Genomic DNA, 19,223 nt, shown 5'->3' with positions numbered 1-19,223 from the left:
TCTAAGAATGATGCCATTCAACGTAACAGATCTACTTACTAGTTATGACTGAGTGACTCTTCAAGATATGTGAACACTTGAGAGGGACATATGAGCTGCTTTCTGTTTAAATGATTTCAACTGAGTGGTTGAAGAAAGGTAGTTCCTCTATATAGAAATTTTCTGGCTAATGAAGAATGATAGAATACCTTCATTTTATAACTACTAATAAATGAATGGATCTAGGCAATAGCCATCCATGACTTTTTGTGATTTTCACATCAAAAAAAGAGATAACTAGGCTGGATGCAATGGCTCACATCTGTAATCCCACCATTCTGGCAGGCCGAGGAGGGAGGATCGCTTGAGGCCAGGAGCTTGAGGCCAACCTGAGCAACAAAGTAAGATCCAGTCTCCACAAAAAAAAATTTTTTTTTAATTAGCCAGGTGTGGTGGCACACATCTGCAGCCTCACCTGCCTGGGAGGCCAAGGCAGGAGGATCACTTGAGCCCAGGAGTTTGGGGTTACAGTAAGCTGTGATTACGCCACTGCACTTCAGTCTGATAATTTCATCTCTGTAAAAAAAAATATGTTTAAAAAAAAGGTCAGGCACGGTGGTTCACGCCTATAATCCCAGCACTTTGAGAGGCCAAGGCGGGAAGATCACTTGAGGTCAGGAGTTCGAGAGCAGCCTGGCCAACATGGCAAAACCCTCTCTCTACTAAAAATACAAAAAATTAGCCAGGCGTGGTAGCTCACATCTGTGGCCCAGCCTCTCAGGAGGCTAAGGCAAGAGGATCACTTAAGCCCAGGAGGCAGAGATCGCAATGAGCCATGATCATGCCACTGCCCTCCAGCCTGGGCAACAGAGCAAAACCCATCTCAAAAAATAAAATAAAAATAAAAATTGTAAAGAAGACAGAGATAACTACATATTAGGAGTCTACTGTGAGAAATACACAACACCGCTTATGAAGTCATCTTATCCTCTCCTCCTCCACCAAAAAGCCAAACTTGAATCTGTACAAAAAAAGTACAAATTTATATTTACTAAATAGTTCTACAGAAAGATTTTTCTAATAGAAAACAAAGTAAAACTGTAAAGGCATGCTTAGCTTCTAGAGAAGCTAAGAATCTAGTTAAGAGACTACACTAAACTGATACACTTAAAATTAGAGAACAGCATTTAGTACTCAGCATTCAGCCAGAGGAAAAGTCATGAGAGATACAGCACTTAAAGGAGAAACAGGATATAGGAAGGCCAATGTGTAAAGAATGTATTATGGGAAGGAAGATACAACACAAAGTTGACTGCAAATGAGTGTGGCATATTCATGGAATAGTGAGCAGACTTCTCATAGAGCAAAACAGGATAAAACATTTTTTAATCACTCTTTGGATTCTAATCTTGGCTTTGTCACAAACTGTTGTATGACCTTAACCTCCCTAAGTTTCAGTTTTCTCATTTATATAACTAGCAAGGAAAGACAGAGACCTTTAATAGCTATTCAGTTCTAAAATTCAAATTCTAAGCACCTAGCATCTCCTATAAATTTATTTTTAAAGGCTTTATTTCAAAAGTTCAGTATACCAGAAGATATTCATTCCAAATGAGTAACTAAAAACATTATTACCTTTAGCAAGTAAATCTTACCTTCATTCACTGTTTGTCCCATGGTATCCGTATTTGGTGGTGTTTCCTACAGGGAGAAAAACCAATTAATGCCTCCTTTTAGCATAATACATTTCTGAAGGGTAAAGAGCATTAGAAGTCAGTTATAAGGCCAGATCAATTTAATCTGTTTCCCTTGAAGAAAAATGATAAGATTTGTATATGCCTAGTTGCCTGGGAATGGAGGAAGAAGGAATTGAGGGATGACTGCTAATGGGCATGAGTATGGGTATGAAGTTTCCTTTGTGGGGTAATGAAAGTGTCCTAGAATTAGATAGTGGTGAAGGTTGTACACCTTGTTGTGAAAATACTAGAAATCATTGAATTATATACCTTAAAAGGGTGAGTTTTATGGTATGTAAATTATGACTCAATTTTTTAAATTAATTGAGTAAAAAGGAACAGTTGGTAGGTTAGCAAAGTTAGGATTCAAACTGAGGCCTATCCCAGGAAGCCCACTTCTGCTACATCATGTTGCCAAGAGGTACAAGAATTATGACTATGTTGGGAAAACCTGTAAGAACTGCAAGAGTCAAGTCTAACAAGAATTATTTGTTAGAAGCCTTGTGTATTTTGAGCTATAATTCATTAATTCAAAGTTTTCCTGCATGTCCTCAATATGTCAGGCATTCTGCAGCAAAGATAAATAACAGACTGTCCTTGGCCTTCAAGATCTCAGTCTAGTCAGAAATAAGCATATGAACAAAACACAACGTAAGTGCTATTTAAAAAATGTACATGGATAAACCTAATATAGCAAAAGGCTATCTATCCTGCCATTACTCCATGTGTCTGTAATAAGAACATGATGATGTGTATAACTGAAGGTAATCTGGCACTTAAAGGAAACCTATGAAGAATACATTCATAGGCTGGGTGCAGTAGCTCATGCCTGTAATCCTAGCACTTTGGGAGGCCAAGGCGGGTGGATTTCTTGAGCCCAGCAGTTTAAGATTAGCCTGGGCAAAATGGCAAAACCCTGTCTCCACAAAAAGTAAAAAAACAAATTAGCTGAGCATGGTGGCACACGCCTGTAGTCCCAGCTACTTGGGAGGCTGAGGTGGGAGGATCACCTGAGCCTGGGGAGGTCAAGGCTGCAGTGAGGCAAGATTGCACCACTGCACCCCAGCCTGGGCATAAGAGTGAGACCCTGTCTCAAAAAAAAAAAAAAAAAAAAAAAAAAAAAAAAAAAAGGGTGATGGCGCACGCCGGAACTCCCAGCTGCTCGGGAGGTTGAGGTACAAGAATCACTTGAGCCTGGGAGGTGGAAGTTGCACTGAGCTGAGATTGCGCCACTGCTCTCCAGCCTGGGAGATAGAGCAAGACTGCCTCTTAAAAAAATAATAATAAATAATGAAGCCAGCTAGAGAGCCTTCTGTACCTCTGATTCAACAGACCTACACCCAAGCATCACTTTCCCAAAACCTGCTTCTTCTGCATCTTTCTCTTACACTACCTAGGCGTTCGGGCTGCCGGCAGGAGTGCCACAGTGAGAGGCACTGGCAGGGAATGTGGAAAGGAGCGCTGGTCCCCAGCCCCAGGCCAAAAGCCTTGGTTTGCCCACTAGGATTGTTTTAAGAAAATGGCAAACAAACCAGACATGGGGGAAATTGCCAGCTTCAATAAGGCCAAGCTGAAGAAAACAGAGATGCAGGAGAACACCCTGCCGACCAAAGAGGCCACTGAGCAGAAGCAGAGTGAAATTTCCTAAGCACCTAGAGGATTCCCTACCCCTGTCATCTTCAAGACCGCAGTAGTGATGTGGAGGAAGAATCACCGCCAGACGGACACAAGCCACAAGCTGTGCTGTGAACCTGGGCACTCCACGCTGATGCCACCAGCCTGAGGGTCCCTATGGGTCTAATCAGACTGCCAAATTATCTGATTTGCCCCAGGATATTATAGAAAATTATTTGCACGAAATTAGCCAGGCGTGGTGGCAGGCGCCTGTAGTCCTAGCTACTTGGGAGGCTGAGGCAGGAGAATGGCGTGAACCCGGGAGGCAGAGCTTGCAGTGAGCCAAGATAGCGCCACTGCACTCCAGACTGGGCGACAGAGCGAGACTCCATCTCAAAAAAAAAAAAGAAAACAAAACAAAACAAAATTATTTGCATGAATAATGAAAACACAGATCATGGCAAAAAAACAAAATAAAATAAAAATGCACTAGTTAGTTGGGAAAAATTTAGTAATTCCCTCTGGGCTTCCTAGTAGAAAAAAGCAAAAAGGAAAACACTTGGGTTATATACAAAGAAATTCAGAAAAAGACAAACATTTCCGTAGGACCAAATACTAGGAAAAATCTGCAAAGATTCTGATGTAAAAGAATATTGATGGCCAGGCGCAGTGGCTCACGCCTGTAATCCCAGCACTTTGGGAGGCTGAGGGGGGCAGATCATGAGGTCAGGAGATCGAGATCATCCTGGCTAACACGGTGAAACCCCGTCTCTACTAAAAATACAAAAAACTAGCCGGGCGTGGTGGCGGGCACCTGTGGTTCCAGCTACTCGGGAGGCTGAGGCAGGAGAATGGTGTGAACCCGGGAGGCAGAGTTGCAGTGAGCCGAGATCGCACCACTGCGCTCCAGCCTGGGCAACAGAGCGTCTCAAAAAAAAAAAAAAAAAGGAAAAAAGAATATTGACTAATTTAATAGAAACTATCTTTGACTATAACTTGAGAAAAAATAAAAGGTTCTATTGTCCCTCTTAAAATGCATTACACTGTAACTCACCTGTCTTTCAGTCACAAGGATAGACGTTACAGATGTTAAAGAAAGAGAAGATTACTATAATCTATTGGTAAAGGATGGATAGTATCAATGGATTCTTAGTTGAATCCTCAGAGTGTCTCAAATAGAAATATATGGTGGCAATAGAGGCAGACAGCACAGCTCTTTCTGGGAAAAATTAGAAGCCTGACATTCTTTTAGAAATGAAGACACATCTCATTTCCACCGTGGTAGTCTGCAAGGAAAACTGCAAAAAAGCTTATCTTTGCTTTCAATATACTTTGAACCTGCTTCGGCATTATAAGAAAGGTTCAAAAAAGACCCTCAAATAACTTTCCTCGATACATGGGAGAAAAATTTTTGGTTTTAAAAAAAGTTAAAAGCTTCAGGCTTTTGTTTTTGTTTTTGGCAACATAAAGAGAAGTTGCTTCACTTAATGCATATTAGGAGCAATTCCACTGTGTGAAAAAACATTCAAATATAAGTAAGCCTTAAAAAAAAAAAAAAAGGTTAGGTTAATAGTACTTCATAGTGTCTGACATTGAAATTTCATTTACCAAAAGACTACAGTTGGGCTGGGCACAGTGACTCATGCCTGTGATCCCAGCACTTTGGGAGGCCAAGGCGGGCAGATCACTTGAGGTCAGGAGTTCAAGGCCAGCCTGGCCAACATGGTGAAACCCCATCTCTACTAAAAATACAAAAATTAGGCCGGGCGCGGTGGCTCAAGCCTGTAATCCCAGCACTTTGGGAGGCTGAGACGGGCGGATCACGAGGTCAGGAGATCGAGATAATCCTGGCTTACATGGTGAAACCCCGTCTCTACTAAAAAATACAAAAAACTAGCCAGGCGTAGTGGCGGGCGCCTGTAGTCTCAGCTACTCGGGAGGCTGAGGCAGGAGAATGGCGTGAACCTGGGAGGCGGAGCTTGCAGTGAGCTGAGATCCGGCCACTGCACTCCAGCCTGGGCTACAGAGCGAGACTCCGTCTCAAAAAAAAAAAAAAAAAAAACACAAAAATTAGCCAGGCATGGTGGCAAGCATCTGTAAGCCCAGCTACTCAGGAGACTGAGGCAGGAGAATTGCTTGAACCCAGGAGGTGGACGCTGTAGTGAGCCGAGATCATGCCACTGCGCTCCAGCCTGGGCGACAGAGCAAGACTCCATCTCACAAAAAAAAAAAAAAAAAAAAAGACTATGGTTATACTTAATCTAGCAGTTTTATCTAGAAGCTCTGAACAAGTATGGACAATCTGCAATCTTTTACACAACCATTTGTTTTGCAGATTGTATCTTGTTACAGAATTAAGAGCTGAAAAAAGATCAACAAATGCTTTGAAAACTCTTGTTTTAAACCATTTTCTCAATACAATTAAACAATGTAAACAGTGATTAATAGTGGAATTATTAAGCCTAAAACCCCCATTACTCTTATCTGATTCTGGAGAAAATTCTACAGTCTGTTGAGAAAAACAGTTTTAAAGTACTATTTAGCAAATTAATGGGTCTATAATTCTAAGGTTACAGGGCCTTTCCATTATTTGTTTATTTTCTGGGGTTTTTTGTTTGGAGAGTTTTTTTCTTTTTTTCTTTTCTTTTCCCTTTATTTTTTATTTTTTTCTTTGGTGTACCCCACCTCCTTTTTTTTTAAATTTTGTTTTGTTTTTAAGATAAAGTAAGCTACACCTTGAGTCTCTAATTAAAGATCACTGCCTGGAGAGTAGTGATCTTCAGTAAGGGTAAACATTTTGGCAAGGACAGGAACTAAACAAATCTGACAGCAAGAAATCTCCCAGGTTCTAGGTTCAGTTCAGTTTCACTAGGGGAAAAAATAGAGAGAGAAAGATTTCCCACGGCCTGTTGCAACTTTAGGCCATTGGTCAGATGTTATAAAATGAATGCAACTGTAGAATTTCAACCTGAGAGAACATAAGAATCAACAAAATACGGCCAGGCGCAGTGGTTCACGCCTATAATCAGGCATTTTGGGAGGCCAACGCAGGTGGATCACGAGGTCAGGAGATCGAGACCATCCTGGCCAACATGGCGAAACCCCGCCTCTACTAAAAAATACAAAAATTAGCCAGGTGTGGTGGCGGGCACCTGTAATCCCAGCTATTCCAGAGGTTGAGGCAGGGAGAATTGCTTGAACCCGGGAGGCAGAGATTGCAGTGAGCAGAGATTGCACCACTGCACTCCAGCCTGGGCGAAAAGAGCGAGACTTTGTCTCAAAAAAAAAAGAAAGAAAGAAAAAGAAAAGGAAAAAAAAAAACCTGGGCCAGATCATGATCACACCTGTAATCCCAGCACTATGGGAAGCTGAGGCCAGAGGATTGCTTGAGCTCAGGAGTTCGAGACTAGCCTGAGCAACACAGTGAAACCCTGCCTCTTTTTTAAAAAAAGAAAAAAAATAAAAGTAAAATTAAAAAAATAAAAATACAAAACCAAACTCTCATTCCCTGTGACTCATGGGAAACTTAAAAAATAAAAAACTTTTTAAAAGACCAAGTGCAGTGGCTCACGCCTGTAATCCCAGCACTTTGGGAGGCCAAGGCAGGAGGATCGCTTGAGCCCAGAAGTTCAAGACCAGCCCGGGCAACACAGTGAGACCCTGTCTCTAAAAATAATAATAAAACAATAAATGCATAAATAACCAAATTCTTGCCATCAAAATGAGCTCCTCTTCCTCTGCATTTTATTTTAAAAGCATTACAAACCCTCAATCTTTCTGAATCAGAAGTCATCTCTGACTCCTCTCCTCTTGTGTCTTAGCAGTTACCAAGTAATTTTGATTCCTCAAGGTCAGGAAGCTGGTAGTGAAAGAAAAATGATTCAAACCTAAGTTTGTCAAATGCCAAAAGACAAAGCTCCAACACACTATACATGCTTTGAAAGGGAGAAATAAGGAGTGATATGGTTTGGTGTCCCTACCCAAATCTCATATTGAATTGTAGCTCCCATAATTCCCTCATGTTGTGGGAGCGAACCGGTGGGAGATAAATGAATCACGAAGGTGGTTTCTCCCACACTGTTCTCATGGTAGTGAATAAGTCTCAGGAGATCTGATGGTTTTATAAAGAGAAATGCCTTTCACCTGGCTCTCAGTCTCTCGTCTGCTGCCCTGTAAGACATGCCTTTCACCATGATTGTGAGGCCTCCCCAGCCAGGTGGAACTGTAAGTCCATTAAACCTCTTTTTCTTATAAACTGCCCAGTTTCAGGTATGTCTTTATCAGTAGTGTGAAAACAGACTAATACAAGGAGATATTGTAATATACCAGATACCCTAGAAAAAATGGATCCATGAGGGCAGGAGAAAACAGAAGTTATGTTCCCAGAGATCCAATGATAATGGTGTTGGCAGTGGTGATAATAATACTTAGATCTGTTACCTACTGAGCTCTTGCTATTAATGAATGCCTGGTACCCTACCCTAAGGCTTTTATATATATTTTTTCTTATCTAAAGCTTATTACAAGCCTACAGAGTAGATACTGTTAATAATGTCCATTAATGTTCATTTAAAAGTTAAGGATACTGAGGCTCAAACACCTGCCCAAGATCACCCAGCTAGATTTGAATCTAGGTTCATGAATACTTAACCATTGTGCTAAAATTGCCTTTGTTGTGTTTAACTGTGTAAGTGCCTTTTCTCCTCTGATAGACAATAAGCTACTGGGTGCAGTATCACATCTTGTTCTTCCTTATATCCTTCAGAATAATGAGCACAGTGTCTATCACATACTAGGGTCCCCAAAATGTTTGCTGAATGAGTAAACTCTGCTGTGCTATAGGCTGCTTGTATCTAAACCATATAGAACCAGAATATTGCAGGGGTTTTTTTTGTTTTTTTTTTTTTTGAGATGGAGTCTCGCTCTGTCGCCCAGGATGAAGTGCAGTGGAGTGATCATAGCTCACTGCAATCTCAACCTCCCCGGGCTCAGGTGATCCTCCCACCTCAGCCTCCCTAGTAGCTGGGACTACAGGCACACACCACCATACCTGGCTAATTTTCGTATTTTTTGTAGTGACGGGTTTTTCCCATGTTGCCCAGGCTGGTCTCAAACTCCTGGGCTCAATGAATCCTCTTGCCTCAGCCTCTCAAAGTGCTGGAATTAGAGGTGTGAGCCACCATGCATGGCCTAAAACAATTTTTTGACAAAATTTTTCTTTTTCTTTTTTTTATTTTGAGACAGGGTCTCACTCTGTTGCCCAGGCTGGAGTGCAGTGGCATAATCAGGGCTCACTGCAGCCTGACCTCCCAGGCTTAAGTGACTGTCCTGCCTCAGCACACCCCCCGCATCCCTCCCTGCCCCCCCCCCCCCCGCACACACACACAAAGTAGCTGGGACTACAGGCATGTGCCAACAAGCTCGGCAGCTAATTTTTTTTTTTTAATTTTAGTAGAGACGATGGGTCACTAAGTTGCCCATACTGGTATCAAACTCCTGAGCTCAAACGATCCTCCTGCCTCGGCCTCCCAAAGTGCTGGGATTACAGGCATGAGCCACGGCGCTCAACTGAGATTTTTCTTTTGGCTGTTATTGGTGTTCTCTGTTCCTTCCTGCAATATCAAATCAGCTGTCTTAATTTAGACACAAGTCTAAGTCAATGGGCCAAGGAGAAAATTCTGTGAGATCTGAGACAATCCCCCACCTCAAATATCTCTCTCTTTCCCAGAAGTTGATTGGTCTTTTTTTTTTATTCTGAATTTTATCTCTTTCTAGGATGTTTGTGGTCTCAAAAAGACAGGTTCCATATAAATAAGTTACTATTATAGAATTCAGTTTATAAATGCCAACTACATAACAGGTATAACTAAAACATGTGCTTTAAACCAATATTCACCAAAAAAAGACACAGTCCCTATTCACAAAATAATCTATTGAAAAAAATGTCTCATCATATCCCCTTGAGTTTATCAACAGTATAAGAAGTTTCAAGGATAAGAGAGATTCACAAATATGTTTGCTGGTGTTTTAAAGAAAATGTTGGAATAAGTGATGGAAGTTATTATACGTACACAATTTACCAGAGATTAATTAAATAGCACAGACAGAAAGGGTTCTTTTCCTTTCTAAATCTATCTTGTTATAAAGACACTACTTTTAGACTTGAATAAACAAAAACGCCCTCCTTTATTGTGAAGAGGAAGGTCTGAGTTAACTGCATAAAACAACATCTTTATGTTTTTAACTTGAAAATAGTTTATTATTTTGTTTCTAGAAGTACTTCACATTTACGCCTAAATGCAAAAAAAAAAAAATACTGATTTAATTAAAATACATTGTAGTTGTGTATTTTTCTTTTTTTTTCTTTTTTTTTTTTTTTTTTTTTGAGACAGAGTCTGGCTCTGTTGCCCAGGCTGGAGTGCAGTGGCCGGATCTCAGCTCACTGCAAGCCCTGCCTCCCGGGTTCACGCCATTCTCCTGCCTCAGCCTCCCGAGTAGCTGGGAGTACAGGCGCCCGCCACCTCGCATGGCTAATTTTTTTTTGTTTATTTTAGTAGAGACGGGGTTTCACCACGTTAGCCAGGATGGTCTCGATCTCCTGACCTCGTGATCCGCCCATCTCAGCCTCCCAAAGTGCTGGGATTACAGGCTTGAGCCACCGCGCGCGGCCGTAGTTGTGTATTTTTCTTTGACCAAGAGAAGTTCTCTCTTTCAACTAAGATTTTGTTTCTGGTAATGGTGATTATCCTAACACAGGATAGAAAAAGTGTATATTCCATTGTATAGTCATATACAATTTTGTTTAATTGAACATGAGCCATCAATTTAAGATTCCACAAGTATCTACTCAATTCACTCAAGTAAATAATCAAATGTCACATTTTCTAACATAGTTATAAAAGTAATCAGAAAAACACTAAACTCTAATATTGTAATTACATTTAAAACTAAAATTCTATCTCTGAATTAAGACTAATCAATATTAAGAAAGAACAAGCCGGGTGCCATCCCAGCACTTTGGGAGGTTGAGTTCAGGTGACTCACTTGAGGTCAGGAGTTCGAGACCAGACTGGTCAACATGGTGAAACCCCAACTCTATCAAAAATACAAAAATTAGCTAGGTGTGGTGGCGGGCACCTGTAGTCCCAGCTACTTGGCAGGCTGAGGCAGGAGAATCGCTTGAATCCAGGAGGCGGAGGCTGCAGTGAGCCAAAATTGTGCCACTGCACCCCAGCCTGAGTGACAAGAGCAAAACTGCATCAGAAAGAAAGGGGAGAGAGAGAGAGAGAGACAGACACAGAGAGAGAGACAGAGAGAGAGGGAGGGAGGGAGAGAGGGAGAGAGAGGGAGAGAGGGAGAGGGAGGGAGAGAGAGGGAGAGGGAGAGGGAGAGAGAGACAGAAAGAAAGAGAAAGAAAGAAAGAAAAGAAAGAAAGAAAGAAAAAGAAAGAGAGAGAGAGAGAGAAAGAAAGAGAAAGAAAAAGAAAGAAAGAAAAGAAAGAAAAGAAAGAGAAAGAAAGAAAGAAAGAAAGAAAGAAAGAAAGAAAGAAAGAAAGAAAGAACAGAACAGAACAGAACAGAACAGAACAGAACAGAACAGAACAGAACAGAACATTTTTGGGCCAGGCGCAGTGGCTCATGCCTGTAATGCCAGCACTCTGGGAGGACGAGGTGGGCAGATCACTTGAGGTCTGAAGTTTGAGACCAGCCTGGCCAACATGGCAAAACTCCGTCTGTGGTGGTACATGCCTATAATCTCAGCTACCCGGGAGGCTGAGGCATGAAAATTGCTTGAACCTGGGAGGCGGAGGCTGCAGTGAACCAAGATCATGCCACTGCACTCCAGCCTGGGCGACAGAGCAAGACTCTGTCTCAAAAAAAAGAAAAAAAAAAAAGGAACATTTTCATCTCCATATTTCTGAAATCTGTAAAAAATAAAATAAAATCAAAGAACATTTTTGGTAGCAACAACTTATCAAATCAAGCCTTCTAGAGGAAATTAAGGTTTCTAAAGGAGCAATTTTAAATTATGCTTTAGTAAAGTCCATCCCAAACAAATTAGTAATTAATATTTTTCTGTGTCAAAACAAACCTAAGAAGACTTAACTATTTTCAAAAATTTCTAATTTAGGTTATCCAAAAAAATCATAACCTGTAAGTTAATCACTTGCAATTTTAAAATGATTTCTGTGAAAGCTATGTATTTAGTGAAGAAGTATGTTATGTCAGAAAACAGATAAACGAAAGATAAGTCAAGGGGTGCCAAAATCCCAGTTTATAGTTGTAAATTCCTAAGGTTTTAAAGCACAGCTACAAGCTAACTGCCCAAAGACCTGCTACCCACTGACATTTGTAAAGGACTTGAGTTAATGGCAGGGCATGTCAATTTACTACAGGCAGCTCATGGTGCGACATTTTGACAAAAGAACTGGATCTGGTTACAGGCTGTTCCTATTATCACTGCAGTCTAGATTTATGGTTTCTAACACCAGCCCTACAAGAAATAATGGAAATGATGACAACAACAATCCCCACTAGACAACAGACTGCAGAAAAGCATGCAATAAACCACAATCTGAAGAGACCAGAAAACTAAACATCCTTGAAAATACCTCAAACACAGGCAAGTGTCAGCAAATTACCCATTCAAATATATCCACAACTTCTCAAATTTCAACACACAAAAAAATCTCAAATCAGAGTCTCTAAAGTAATCTAAAACCAAACAATATCTAAATATACTTATTATTGTCTACTATATCTTAATTCTTTTAATGACCAAAGATGTTTCATTTGAACAGATTTATGAAACTCTATCAAGTTAGTTAAAAATTAATACTGACTATACTGCTTTTCAAATAACATTATGGAGAAAAACACTGCAAATAACATTTTTTAAAATATTTCAAAAGAAAAAAAAGCAACAGTTCATAGCAAAGGGCACATGTTTCCAACTGTATTCAAAGACGAAGAGAACTGAAAAGAAGAAACACATTTGATTCAGTATTTAAAAATAAATATATAATCAAATCTTAAATCAGCTAAAACTGATGAAAGGTAGGAAAAGTGGCCAAATGTTTAAAAAAAAAAAAAAAAAAAAAGCACATTGTCAATACACTTAAAAAACTATGTCAAGGCTATAAGGTACATACCAAATGGAGCTGTTTGTCTATAATTCACACCAGTTAATCTTTATGAGAAACAGAGGTTGAGAAAAATCAAATGTGTATTCTAAACACAACCAAAGAGAGCCCCACAAACTCTTCTCTGAGAAATGAAAGAATCTTCAAGGTATGCCCAAGAATTGTAACATTCTGAAGTTTACAAAGGTAAACTTCTGAAGTTCTGAAGTTTACAACGGTACATTACCACCGAAAGTGGGCACTCTCTTTCCCCTCTTAACAACAATTTGCTCCTATAAACTTAGGAAGGGGCAGAGCTGTAGCCATAAACACAGGTCACAAATAGTAGGTAATCAAGTGCTATCTTCAAATATTTCCCAGGTCTTTACTTACACAGAGTCAAGCTTATTCTAAAGGTTTTAACTCTTCAAATAAGGAATTCATGTAGTCTAGGTCAAATGATCATGATATTAAGATGAACAGCACCATCATATTCACTGCTACAGGATCCTCAAATATTTCATTTTTCACACAATAAGATATCTTCATTGCTTATGTTAAAACCTCTCCTGGTCGGGCGCGGTGGCTCACGCCTGTAAACCCAGCACTTTGGGAGGCCGAGGCAGGTGGATCACTTGAGGTTAGAAGTTCGAGACCAGCCTGGACAACATGGTGAAACCCCGTCCCTACTAAAATTATTTTTTTTTTAATTAGCTGGGCATGGTTGAACACGCCTGTAATCCCAGCTACTCAGGAGGTTGAGGCAGAAGAATCACTTGAACCTCAGAGGCGGAGGTTGCAGTGAGCCAGGATTGTGCCACTGCACTCTAGCCTGGGCAACAGAGAAAGACTTCGTCTCAAAAATAAATAAATAAATAAATAAATAAATAAATAAATAAATAAATACCTACCAGTATTATTTCTAAAGTTGCCAAGGTATAGACAACATAATGACAAAATAAACAAAATTGCCTTTGTCATGAAAACCAAAGAACACATACACATTTCAAATCTTGACAGTTTCTAAAATTTTTTCAAATTATTTTTAAGAACCACCGTTGGCAGGGCGAGGTGGCTCACACCTGTAATCCCAGAACTTCAGGAAGCCAAGGCAGGAGGATCACTTGAGGCCAGGAATTCGAGACCAGCCTGGCCAACATGGTGAAATCCCATCTCTACTAAAAATAAAAATTACGAAAAATACAAAAATTAGCGGGCATGGTGATGCACACCTGTAATCCCAGCTACTCAGGAGGCTGAGGCACGAGAATTGCTTGAACCCAGGAAGCAGAGGTTGCAGTAAGCTGAGATCACACCACCGCACTCCAGCCTGGGCAACAGAGCAAGACTCTCAAAAAAACAAAGGCCAGATTTGGTGGCTCCTGCCTGTAATCCCAGCACTTGGGGAGGCAGCAGAAGTGGGTGGATCACCTGAGGTCAGGAGTTTGAGACCAGCCTGGCCAACATGGCAAAACCCCATCTCTACTAAAAATACAAAAATTAGCCAGGCTCGGTGGTGCACACCTGTAGTCCAGCTACTTGGGAGGCTTAGGCAAGAGAATCACTTGAACGTGGGAGGCAGAGGTTGCAGTGAGCTGAGATTGTGCCACTGTACTCCAGCCTGGGTGACAAAATGAGACTCCATCTCGGGGAAAAAAAAAATTCAGCTTGGCGTGGTAGTACATGTCTATAGTCCCAGCAACTCAGGAGGCTGAGGCAGGAGAATCGCTTGAAGCCAGGAGGCAGAAGTTGCAATGGGCCAAGATTGTACCTGCACTCCAGCCTGGGTAACAGAGCAAGACTCTGTATCAAAAAAGAACCACCACAAACTCTTTTTATAAATGGTAACCAAAGCCTAACGTACTTAAGATTAAGAGTCTAAAAAATGTACTTACCACTAAATTATACCAGTATTCATATAATGGTATAAATTATGCCATTTTAATCTAAGATAAACGCCAGTGGTTTCTTTTATCTATTTCCCCAAGACAAAGAGATCATGAATGTTAAGCCCCAAAGCCAGGGATGGGTATAAACTCTTCTTTCAAAATTACCAACATGGAGCCAGACATGGTGGCTCACACCTGTAATCCCAGCACTTTGGGAGGCCAAGGTGGGAGAATCACCTGAGGTCAGGAGTTTGAGACCAGCCTGGTCAACTAGGTGAAACCCTGTCTCTACTAAAAATGCAAAAATTAGCTGGGCATGGTGGCGCACCCCTGTAATCCAAGCTACTCGGGAGGCTGAGGTGGGAAAACTGCTTGAACGCAGGAGGCAGAGGCTGCAGTGGGCTGAGATCATGCCCCTGCACTACAGCCTGGGCAACAGAGCGTGAGCACGTCTCAAAAAAAAAAAAAAAAAAAATCACCAACATTTGCTGTTTTCAAAATGTCCAGGTTTTTAGTTCCTAGAATCAACAATCAGTTCAAATTCTAAGGTATTATGTAGTAATTCTCAGACATTAATTACTGAGAGTTCTAAAATTACTAGGGATGCTTGATTTGCCCACTGCAAACTAGAAAACACCTTCTGGCAACGCCAGACTAATCTTTGCACCACAGCTCATAGCTCTAAGGTTGACAGCTGGCAGAGCCCACTTTGTTCCTGTATATCCTAAAAATCAGGAATATGACTATGAGGAGACAGTGAGACCTACCCTCCCCACCCCGAGAGGGGAGCTAATAGAGATGACCACTACCTCAGATTTCCATTTACAAGTGGAAAGAGAATAGTGGGAGAAAAATAGCAGACAGGATAACCAGGCCAAAACAAAATACTAGAGGTGACTAATAAGGCAAACAGCAGAGGATACTGCTGTATCCACCCGTGTTCCAGTTACTAGAGTTACAAAAGTCATTGCTATTAACCCAAAAAGAAAGGCAGTAAAATATTCAAGTGAAACTTTTCTCTCCCACCCCCAAGAGCTCAAACTAAAATTGGAATTTGGCTCTTCCTTAAATGGAACAAGTGGCTACATCATGTTAATTCAAAAGACTTGGTATTTACTCAGCCTTTTGAAGGTACTTTATCATCATTAATTATTTCTCAGTGAGGCAGCAAAGGATTACCCTGACCATTTCACTGATGCGGAAACAGACACCAACAGCGAAGGGAACAGGGGCAGGAAGAGGGGTGATAGGAAGCATCTGGGAGGAACAGGCAGGCAGCTAAAAAGGAACAAGCCCAAAAGAAAATAAGAGTCACATCTGGCTTATAGCTGAAGATCATAACCCTTATTTGTTATTTCTGAGCTCAGAGATTTCTGCAATATTTTGAAAAAACAAAGTGCTTTAAAATACCAGTTAAAACTTAATTACAGCTTAAACTACTTAGTAATAGAAGTGAGGTTGCTTAGTATTAAAAATTACCCAATCTCCAGAGCACATATTGATTTCTATTTATACCAGCAACTCATTTTTCCCCTCAAGCTTAACCAGTATGTTATCTATTTGAACCAGAAAATAATCTCATCAAAATATATAGCTTTATATAATCCTAACCAAAAAATCACAAAGTTAATATCACCTAAGTCAGAAATAATTTGCAGTTACACTCAGAATTTTGTTTGGAGAATTACGACAAAAATACTGACTTCTCGAGTTCGCCCTTTGAATGAAAGGAATACTTGTTCTACATTTGAATTGTTTTTTTTAGCTATAACCCCCTGAAATTTTCAGGAATAAACTATGGGTGGAAAGCCTTAGACACCCAGAAATTAGCACACATAGACACATAGTGGGCTCTGTATAAACTGAACTCCATCGTAAAGACAGCACAGGTGCTTAATAAAGATGTGTTGATGGGCTGGGCGCGGTGGCTCACGCCTGTAATCCCAGCACTTTGGGAGGCCGAGGTGGGCGGATCACGAGGTCAGGAGATCGAGACCACGGTGAAACCCAGTCTCTACTAAAAATACAAAAACTTAGCTGGGTGCAGTGGCGGGCGCCTGTAGTCCCAGCTACTCCAGAGGCTCAGGCAGGAGAATGGCGTGAACCCGGAAGGCGGAGTTTGCAGTGAGCCGAGATCGCGCCACTGCACTCCAGCCTGGGCGACAGAGCCAGACTCTGTCTCAAAAAAAAAAAGATGTGTTGATGGAATCATAAATCAAATGGACTGATCAACCACCTCATAAGAAAAACTGATACACCTTTTTTAGACTGACTCCATTGTTTTTTGTACATGTTATGACACTCAACTTCAAAGCGTCGGCACATACAATGCAGTAGAGTTATATTAATCTTTTTTTCCAACTACCAAGTCCAAAGCAAATCAGGTTCTCTGGGGTAAACAAGTATACATCCTTAAGAAGCTCATATGGCTGCATGATATAAATATAAAGTTTATTCAAAACTTTCAAAGCCAGTTTAAATGGTGTTTTTTCTTTACATTCTATCAGACTGTTTTAAAGGTTACAGATAAAGCTAAATACAAGGCATCAGGTGAATACTCATAAACTCAATCTTTTCTCAAAATCCCACTGGATTCATTTCCAAAAGCTTATTTTCACATTCCTCCCATTAAATAGAAAACACACACACACACACACACACACACCCAGCCTGAAAGCACATTCGTCATTGGAAATACTTTATTTAACGAGTAAGAAAAAAGGCAAAATCGTCATTATTGAAAAACATTTCCCTACACTGTTATTGAAAAGAATTAAATATGCGTTTATGAACCATTGTTATAAAACAATTGCTCATCATAGGCAGTTGTACTCCATAAATGTTGTATCCCTCAAAACAGAAATATGAATAGCTCTGGGGGCATTAAAATGTAGCAGCATCTGAAGTTGTTTCAGGGAAAAAAAAACCCCTATCTCCAATAGTTTTGTAAATCATATAATCATAAGCAAGTTATTTACTTTCCCTGCCTCAGTTCACCCCCACTAACCGATCCATTAACTTTCCAGAGATGCCCTAAAATACGTCATAAACGTTAATCTCCTAATTTACAAACAAGAAGCAAATTTCAAATTGCAATCACACTTTCTGATGCTTGACAAATGTTTAACAACCTCTTTTTTAAAAATCAATAGTCTCAAATGGGAGCCTGTAAGTAAATATTTGTGCTGCTCAAACATTTGGGGGGTGGGGGAACCGAATTACAGGTCGGCCCAGGACGGTCTCTATGTACAACCTCGAGGCGCAAAATCGAGCAAATTCGCCTAGACCCGTTCTCCCTCCGGCTCTTCACACCTGGATGGGGCACAAGCCCGATCCAGTGGGAAAAGGGAGAAAGGTAAGAAACTATTTCGGGACTGTTTCTAAGTGAAGGCAGCAACTTTTTTTCCGTCCGTCTCTCGTCCCCTCAGGAGGCTTAGAGCCCCCCCTCGCCTCCCCGCCAGCCCCGGACGGGACGCGCCCTCCGGTCCCGCTGCACCGCTAGGGTGAGCCACCGGCGCCCCCAGCCCCCGCCAGGAGCCCGGCGGCGCGCACCTGGCACCAGAATCCGCGCCCGCACGCCGCCGCCACAGGCGCATCCTTCCGGGCAGACGTTTCCCTCCCAAGCTCCAAAAGTTATCCCAGCCCAGACCAGGCAAAGTCAACCTCCCTCCTCGGCCCCGCCGCCCACCGGGACGCCTCCCGGGCCCCAGCCCAGCCCTACCTAAGGCAGGGAGGATGCGCCGGAGGGCGCTGTCCGCGCTGCAGGCAAGGGGTCGGATGGAAGCTATCGGCCAGGCGCCCAAACCCCGCGGCGGCGAAGGGGCCCCGGGGCAGCGTGAGGGGAAGAGCGAGAGCGGCTTAGGGGCGTCCGCGGAGGGCGCCTGGGGCGGGAGACCGAAGCGCGAGGCCGAGCTGAGATGGGACATCGGCGGGATCGTAAGGGGGCGTTCCTCGCACGGGACGCGCGCAGATGGCTTCTCCCCGCCCGCCCACGGACAACGGTCAGGGTCCGGGAGACAGCTCCGCTTCTCCATTCCTTACGGGGCCCGGAATCACCGCGTACCTCCAGTCTCGTCGGTGAAAACAACGAAATTCTGTCCCACCGATCGCGCGAGCCGGCACCGAGCTTCACACCGCCGCCGCCATGTTTGAGAAGCCGCGCGCGGAGCCGCGCATGCCCCGCAACCGCCACCGCCGCCCCGCCCCCCGCGCGGCCGACCCGCGTGCCCTGCGGTTGCTGCGAGCACGCCCTTTGACCGCCGCCTCGTGCTGGGCCCGAGTCGGGGTCAAGCCAAGCGCCACCGCAGGCAGTGGCGGACCGTGAGACACTGTGAGCCCGGGAAAGCCCTTGGCACTTTGCCTCCTACCCCCCACGCCTATGCCAAATGAAAAACCAATCGCAGCCCAAGCACCCGAGGCCGTGGGGAGCCCCTCGATGGGACCCCGGGTTCCGCGTCAAGTTCCATCCCAGGAACTCGCTCCCCTTCGCTGTCGCCTTCGAATCCTGGCCACCACCCACCCTGGCCACGCACCCGAAAAGCAGGCGCTTCCCTCGGAACTCAAGCAAGTTCGAGGAGCAGGGAGAAGCAGCTGGTTACAGCAGCTTGAGCAAAGCCACCGCTTGGCGGGTTGCAGCATAGTCCTTGAAACTGCTTTTTTTTTTTTTTTTTTTTTTTTTTTTTTTCCATGAGTTTTTGCCACGCATTCCCCTCCCAGCTTCACTCTCTGGATTTCGTTCTTCCTCTAAACCCAGGGTTGAACTAACGGGAACTAGATGAACCCGCAGAGGGAAATCACTTGCTCACTGACTCAGGAGCATCCCCGAGAGTGCGTTTTGGGGTCCCTTCTGCCCGCTGCCTTTCCCACCGGGCAGGGCCCATAGCG

General features: G+C 42.6%; 2 protein-coding genes across 6 annotated transcripts in view; one reads left to right on the top strand and one right to left on the bottom strand.

The window, feature by feature from the left end:
- The window catches only part of SCML2 (Scm polycomb group protein like 2), a 123,445-nt gene extending 104,492 nt beyond the window's left edge, over positions 1-18,953 (bottom strand). For 2 of the 5 annotated variants that reach the window (XM_007991178.3, XM_007991176.3), the window contains exons 1-2: positions 18,403-18,494; positions 1,635-1,680 (exon numbers count right to left, since the gene is read on the bottom strand). In XM_007991178.3, coding sequence (XP_007989369.1) covers positions 1,635-1,656 — 22 coding nt within the window. In that variant the 5' untranslated portion in view covers positions 1,657-1,680; positions 18,403-18,494. Of the gene's footprint in view, positions 1-1,634; positions 1,681-18,060; positions 18,168-18,402; positions 18,519-18,871 lie in introns of those variants that run through there. The other 3 variants (XM_007991174.3, XM_007991177.3, XM_007991175.3) reach the window with 3 other exon arrangements.
- Positions 3,114-3,398, top strand: LOC119619966 (thymosin beta-10-like). The gene has a single exon (XM_037986375.2). The coding sequence runs from the start codon at positions 3,235-3,237 to the stop codon at positions 3,361-3,363; it is 129 nt and encodes a 42-aa protein (XP_037842303.1). The 5' UTR covers positions 3,114-3,234; the 3' UTR covers positions 3,364-3,398.
- Positions 18,954-19,223: the final 270 nt, after the last annotated feature.

The sequence above is a fragment of the Chlorocebus sabaeus genome, chromosome X (assembly GCF_047675955.1).
Source record: "Chlorocebus sabaeus isolate Y175 chromosome X, mChlSab1.0.hap1, whole genome shotgun sequence".
Classification (NCBI taxonomy): Eukaryota; Metazoa; Chordata; class Mammalia; order Primates; family Cercopithecidae; genus Chlorocebus; species Chlorocebus sabaeus.
Note: the sequence above shows the minus strand (reverse complement) of the source record. Positions and strands in the feature narration are given on the sequence as shown.